General features: G+C 43.5%; 1 protein-coding gene across 1 annotated transcript in view; it reads right to left on the reverse strand.

Annotated features, from left to right (window-relative positions):
* Positions 1-7197, reverse strand: part of nfasca (neurofascin homolog (chicken) a) — a 152688-nt gene that overhangs the window by 27222 nt on the left and 118269 nt on the right. The window contains exons 23-24 of the mRNA XM_020617875.1: positions 3881-4030; positions 2183-2311 (exon numbers count right to left, since the gene is read on the reverse strand). Of these exons, the coding sequence (XP_020473531.1) occupies positions 2183-2311; positions 3881-4030 (279 nt within the window). The remainder of the gene's footprint in view (positions 1-2182; positions 2312-3880; positions 4031-7197) is intronic.

Raw genomic sequence — 7197 nt, forward strand, 5'->3', positions numbered from 1 at the left:
ATGATTGTCTTCTGGACAACTGTCAGATCAGCAGTCTTCCCCATGATTGTGTAGCCTAGTGAGCCAAACTGAGTGACCATTTTGAAGGCTCAGGACACCTTTGCAGGTGTTTTGAGTTGACTAGCTGAGTGGCATGTCACCATATTCTAATTTATTGAGATTGTGATTTGGTGGGTTTTTGTTAAATGTGGGCCAAAATCATCACAATTAAAAGACCCAACAGCTTAAACGACTTCAGTCTGTGTGTACTGAATTTATATAATACACAAGTTTCACTATTTGAGTTGAATTACTGAAATAAATGGACTTTTCCACGATATTCAAATTGATTGAGGAGCACCTGTATATCCTATTGCAGGGGTGCCCAGTCGATCGCAAAGGTAGTGGTGATGTATTAGGCGTAAAACGCGTGCCAAATGTTAACATGCGAATGGTCAGTGTGACGATTCGCTGTGGCGACCCCTATCATTCCTATATAGCCTGTCATCCATCCTCCCTATGGCATTTGCTACTTGATTGATATGCAGGGCAGCCAGTCTGAGTCACCAAGCATGCACAGTCAACCGCACGAGCTACTGCAAAACTCCAGTGAGCGAACTACCTTGTTGGCTTCGAATTAATTTCTACTAAAGGGTGTAAAATGAGTGGGGGAGCCGAATCAAGTAAGAAACCGGAAACGTACCGAAAACATTCCATGCGGAATGGGAGGAGGACTTTTTTTTCACAATGTTATATTTGAAACGCATTTGCTTGATGTACCAATCTACCATCACTATTCCAGAGAAGGGAAATGTGGAGCGGCACTTTCAGACCATTCATAAAAACTATGATACTCATTCATATATATATTTTGTGTGTGTGTGTGTGTGTGTGTGGGCATGCGCAGGTTGACCATTTTGACTTGGTCATTTGAAAAGTATATTGTAAGGCGAAAAAGTGTGGGCACCCCTGTATAATTGCTGATGCGCTATTGTGAATTTCACATTTAATGTTGCAGCTGGTGATAGTGGAGCTAATATAAACTGCCTTGTATGCTATTCATTTAAGTACTTTACATACTGCTGTGTAGCTTGTGTATTTCCCACCAGGGATCAATGAAGTCCTATGATTGTACTGTTTTGTTTTTATTAATCTCATTCTTAAAAAGTAAAGCTATCATAAATGTAGGAAGTACAATATTTTTGACATGTAATTAAGTCAAAGTATGAAGTAGCAGAAAAGTAAAGTACAGACACCTCAAAATTGTACTTAAGCACAGTATTTTGGTAAATTTACTTAGTTACTTGCTACCTCGGAAAATAAATTAACCTTGTTAAAACCACAAAAGTTTACAGTTTTCAGCAGCATGTGTTGTAGTGGTTGATGGCTTGTCTTACAATGACCAATGAAAAAATGTAATGAGAGATTGCATCAATTCACTGATGCTAGTGGAATAGAGGCTAATCGGATATGACGACACGACTGGCTCTCTACAGGCTGGAGTACTTGCTGGTTTTCTTTACTACTATGATGCCCTGTAGTTTCAGTTTTCCTGTGGCAGCTGATTAAAAACATTGAGTATTGTTGACACAGAATTTATTTTCCTTCTAAATAGCCCTAGAGGTGTTTGCATTTCTGCTGTTAAAACAAGCACTGACATTAAAATAGCCCTAATACATCTAAAACATTAGTGGTTTTTAATGGACCAAATTTACTTTAACAATAAGTTACTAAATCTGGACATCACATACCAAGTAAAAGATCATATTTAAACATGTCATAACCAACATCTGACACTTAAAGATGGTGAGTTTAGGAGAGGAGTCGGCTATCTGAATCACCCCATTTGATACCTGCTAAGAATGTGTTGCTGTTTAAAGTGTCTGACGTCATTTTAGTAATCAGAGTAAATTATTGCATGCAGTAAGAAGCATCCATGCATTTAAATTCTCTTCCAATCACTGTGGTACGGAAGCATTTTATCTTTGTAATCAAATTCAGTAAACAGAATTTATTCACATTTGAATTCTCTAGCAATCTGTTCATGAAATACAGTGGGAAGTATTGTTCTTGATTACTGTGACAGAGCATTCTAACTATGCTAGGAGAATTCTCTAGAAAATATTTAGCAATCAGTACCTCCATCCTATTGATGTTGTCCCAATTCAAGTGCATGCTTGTCAGCTCTAGAATCAGGCCTTACCTGGATATTTGCCCCCACGACTCCTCTTGATGAAGCAGACGATGAGGACGATCAGTATGATCAGGGCAATAGCACACATCAAGCCGATGAACCAGCCCTGAGTGGCTATGTCTACCTGGTCTATGTAGGCTGGAGACATACATAAAACACCGACACAGGGTGGGGCAGAAGAGGAGAGAGAAGGGTTGAAACACAATGAGTGTTACACTGGACCGTGGTGAGCCAGAGCTGAAATGCCAGACAGTGTGTTCACATCCCATAACACTCAGCAGAAGCCAGTACCTTAGAACCAACATCTTGTTATCAGTTATATGGACAACATATACAGTAGCTCATATCCAGGACAATATTGTAATTTTCCGTTACATGTGTATGAAATTTAGAAGAGCATGGGGAAAAGGCTGTGGACTGTGATGTGAAAATAGCTATTACTTTCCATACACTGAAAAGTTATAGTACTGGCTGGACAAACACATATTATTTGACAACAATTCTAATGTTGATATAAATATTTGAAAATGGCAGTGAATTTGAATAAAATACAACTGTGATATTTACAGCAACATCTTTAAACATCCATTAAAAGTTTACAAATTCTAATAAAAGCTGAAATTCCTATTCTAAGAGTTCCCATTTGCCAGATCAGACAAAGCAATGAAAACTTTGGAAAAAAAAATGCAGCTTTCCAAGTAGTGATGGTGGCCATACTGGAGGGCCACAGCCTTTGGTCAACACTACCAGTTAACTTGCATTTTTGAATCAACAGTATGAAAATCATCATACCTGTGTGGAAAAACACTGACGATGCATGTTAACACCTGTGGCTCTAGTTAGCATACCAAATATTTAACAAGGTATTGTAACAAAGGCTAGAAGGCATAGTATGTTTCAGCTCATGCTCATTCCCAGTGGATCAAAAACTCACAATACTGTATGTGAAGTACTGTTAGCGTCTCATACTAATGCCAAAGGCTGCCTTTGGTGTCTGTATAAGATGCATAGGGATTTCAATCCACTCATGTCGATATTTGATGCCCAGAGCAGGAGCTTGTAGTAAATGAAAGGAGAAAGTCTGCCTTAGCAGGTGGCTGAGGTGGATAGTGTGTCAAACAGTTATCAAACTTTCCGAAGGGAGAGCAAAGTTCGCCATCAATTTTTTCCCCCCAAACCACAATAGTTTCTTAAACACAACCATGATGTTCTTGTGTACTAATGTAAGTGGACTAATGCTGTTCTGTTATGAAAACCCTGAGCAAATGCAGATGCTAAAGGCACCCTTTAGCTTCAGTATGACAATAGGTACTAAACAAAACATCACTATTTGATGCTCTGGGAATGAGAACATGTATGTTTTACTTTAGCTAATGCTCATGCTTTTTTTTAACATGTTAATTTCCTTGTCATATGAACTATAGGCATCCATTGTATTCTAACAAATTCAAAAAACAAACAAAATTGCAACTTTTACTTTTATGAATTATAGATACTGCTTATAATGACAACCAAGTTGAGATCTGATGGCATCCAGATACACAGAGGTAAAGTGTATTATTCTAATTGACTTGGGATTACCTTTGGAATAAGTATAACTCACCTAGCATTAACTGAGTTACTGTAGATACTAGTATTGATACACTTGCACTCAGAGTAGCCCACCTGGCTCAAACCCTGGTTCCACCAAGCCAGGTGTGATCTCACCTGGTTTGATCTTAAAGGTGACATATTTGCTGCTGATGCTGTTGAGCTCATGGGAGTAAACCCTCAGACGGTACTTGGCACCTACGATCAGATCCGTCACTGTAATGGGGGGTTGTTGTTTCACTGGTACAACTTTCATCGTCTTGTTACCTTGGAGACACAAGAAAGGGGCCAATCACACTCTAGGGGGTGTGGCCTTCACTCCACAGTGACAACTGTGCTTATTAGCAAAGGTCACAACATCATGATGTTTTAGAGGAAGACTTTTTTTCTGAGGGAGAGCAGGGATACTGAAGTAAATTGAGACAGTTAACAATGCAGCGCTTGTCCCATCACAAAAATTCATCAACACTTCTCAGTGCATGGCTCTGAGATTACATTTTGTCTCAAAGGCTCAAGAGATACTGTATTTCATGGAATAATGGGGAGTGAATGAGTATAGAGGCACAAGCAGCATGTGTTCCCTCGGCTGAAACAAATACACTTTGTTTATCAAAGCCTCACAATAAGTACATGTAACGTCCTATAAACTGGCCACTGTACATTGACCAGGTAGAACTGACCACTGCAGAACGTCTGCATAACATCGGGGGCTATGGTGGCAAGGCATTGTTTGTCTCAATTATTTACAGACCCATGCTTATCTCCAAGAGGTTGGAAAAAAACAGCAACAACAACCTGTGTTTTTTTCCAGCAGAAAGACATGCCATCATGACTATGAGCATGACTCTGAGATGACAGTGACAGAAGGCAACACAAGGTGGTGACATCATGCACATTTCTATTCAGCATTTGACAAGGTTGATGCCATCCTACAGAACTCATTCCAAAACCATGATATCAAAACCAGTCATCAAACCAGCCAAACAAAATGCCTGCTGCAGAAACAAGAGACATGCCAGTCATGTTTACATCATTAGTCAGTGAAGGGCTATGGCAGTGGCCAAGGTTAGCATTATATCTACAATGTGGTGAACTTTTAGGTTTCAAATTAATGCCAAAAAGATTCAAATGTCCTAAAATTATTGATACCCCTTATCAGACCACAGACCGTTAATCGATCTGGTCTTTGTTCAGTCCTTTTTTGCTATATTGCTGAAGCACATACTGTATGTGTTGTGGTTTCGCGTCGCGGCGTCATGACTTTGTGTTTCTGTTTTCCTTGTCTCTCCTCCCTGCTCTGTCACCGTGATCAGTAATCATTTCACCCACCTGCTGCTTGTTGTCTCCCGGTCCCGTCACACATATACAGTGCCTTGCGAAAGTATTCGGCCCCCTTGAACTTTGCGACCTTTTGCCACATTTCAGGCTTCAAACATAAAGATATAAAACTGTATTTTTTTGTGAAGAATCAACAACAAGTGGGACACAATCATGAAGTGGAACGAAATTTATTGGATATTTCAAACTTTTTTAACAAATAAAAAACTGAAAAATTGGGCGTGCAAAATTATTCAGCCCCCTTAAGTTAATACTTTGTAGCGCCACCTTTTGCTGCGATTACAGCTGTAAGTCACTTGGGGTATGTCTCTATCAGTTTTGCACATCAAGAGACTTAAATTTTGCCCATTCCTCCTTGCAAAACAGCTCGAGCTCAGTGAGGTTGGATAGAGAGCGTTTGTGAACAGCAGTTTTCAGTTCTTTCCACAGATTCTCGAGTGGATTCAGGTCTGGACTTTGACTTGGCCATTCTGGATATGTTTATTTGTGAACCATTCCATTGTAGATTTTGCTTTATGTTTTGGATCATTGTCTTGTTGGAAGACAAATCGCCATCCTAGTCTCAGGTCTTTTGCAGACTCCATCAGGTTTCCTTCCAGAATGGTCCTGTATTTGGCTCCATCCATCGTCCCATCAATTTTAACCATCTTCCCTGTCCCTGCTGAAGAAAAGCAGGCCCAAACCAGGATGCTGCCACCACCATGTTTGACAGTGCGGATGGTGTGTTCAGGGTGATGAGCTGTGTTGCTTTTACTGTCTTCCGCCGCCTCTTTGCTGATTCTTTCCGATGTCAGACCTGGACGTTCACCGCAATCTTCGCCTAGATCATGCTGTCTGCTACAGGTTGTCTACGCCATCTCACCCCATGTTTTCTCCCTGTTTCCCAGTTTGTTTTTTCTGTTAGGTTCTGGTTTGGTTTGAACACTTGCCGCCTCTGCGTTTGCGGTGCGCCACTTCTCTGTGTAGCTGCCGGCTGTCTTCTGGTTTGTGTGGGTGCTTCCTGCTGCCGGCTCACCTGCTCGCCTTCTGGTTCGTGTGTGGGTGCCTCCTGCTGCCGGCTCTCTTCCTTCATCTTCTGGTTCCTATGTGCCTCTAGCTGCCGGCTCTCCTCCTTCATTTTCTGGTTCCTATGTCCCTCTAGCTGCCGGCTCTCCTCCTTCTCTTCTGGTTTCTGTGTCCCTCTAGCTGCTGGCTCTCCTCCTTCGTCTTCTGGTTCCTGTGTCTCTCCTGCTGCCAGCTCTCTTCCTTCGTCTCCTGGTGCCCTGGTCCCCTCCTGGTCTCTTGGTTCCTTGGTTGCTCCCTACCTGCTCGGAGCCTGCTCGTCTTCCTGCCAGCCAGCATAACCTGTGTTTGCGCAATAAACTGCTTTCTTTAGTTCCCCTTCCTCTAGTCTGTCTGCTATTGGGGTCCACACCATACACATGCCGCCCGGCAATAACAGAATGAACCAGCCTTACCCAGCCCCAGCAGACACTCGCCGGGAGCTGGGGGGACTCATGTGGGTGAAGGGATTCCAGCACATGCTGTGCTCACTTAGGGAGGCCCTGTCCCGTGAGTACCTTCATCCCCAGGCGAGCCCCTGTCCTGCTGGTGCCAGGCCCTCACTCTCTCAGACCGCTTGGCTCATCTATCCCTCCATGCGAGTGAGCATCCTTCACATGTCCCCGGTCTCTGACCATGTTTCATTGCCCACTGATTTAGACCCCTCACCTCTTTCCGGTACCAGGTTGGCCCTCTGTCCTGAAGGTCCTGGAGCTGGGAAGAGTAGGAGGAGGGGCAGATGCCAGCCCACTCCCCAGCAGCCGCTGCTGCTTTCTGAGCCCTCGCCTGGTTCCCCGCTTCAGCCCCAGCCCGCCCCCAGGCAGCAGCTTCCCCGGCTGGCTCCCTGGTCTGGTCATGGTGGCATCCCCACCAGGGCCCAAAACAGTCAGTGCACCGATGTCACCCCAGTCCCGAACAGATTGGCCAGCCGCCTCAGCCAGCTCCCCGGCAGAAGCTGCCCCAGCCAGCTCCCCGGTCTGATTACGGTCATGTCCCCGCTGACCCCCTGGGGTACCAATGATGGCGTCCCTGCCACGGCCCGGGGGGCGTCGCTG

Source organism: Monopterus albus, unplaced genomic scaffold, assembly GCF_001952655.1.
Source record: "Monopterus albus unplaced genomic scaffold, M_albus_1.0 scaffold196.1, whole genome shotgun sequence".
NCBI lineage: Eukaryota > Metazoa > Chordata > Actinopteri > Synbranchiformes > Synbranchidae > Monopterus > Monopterus albus.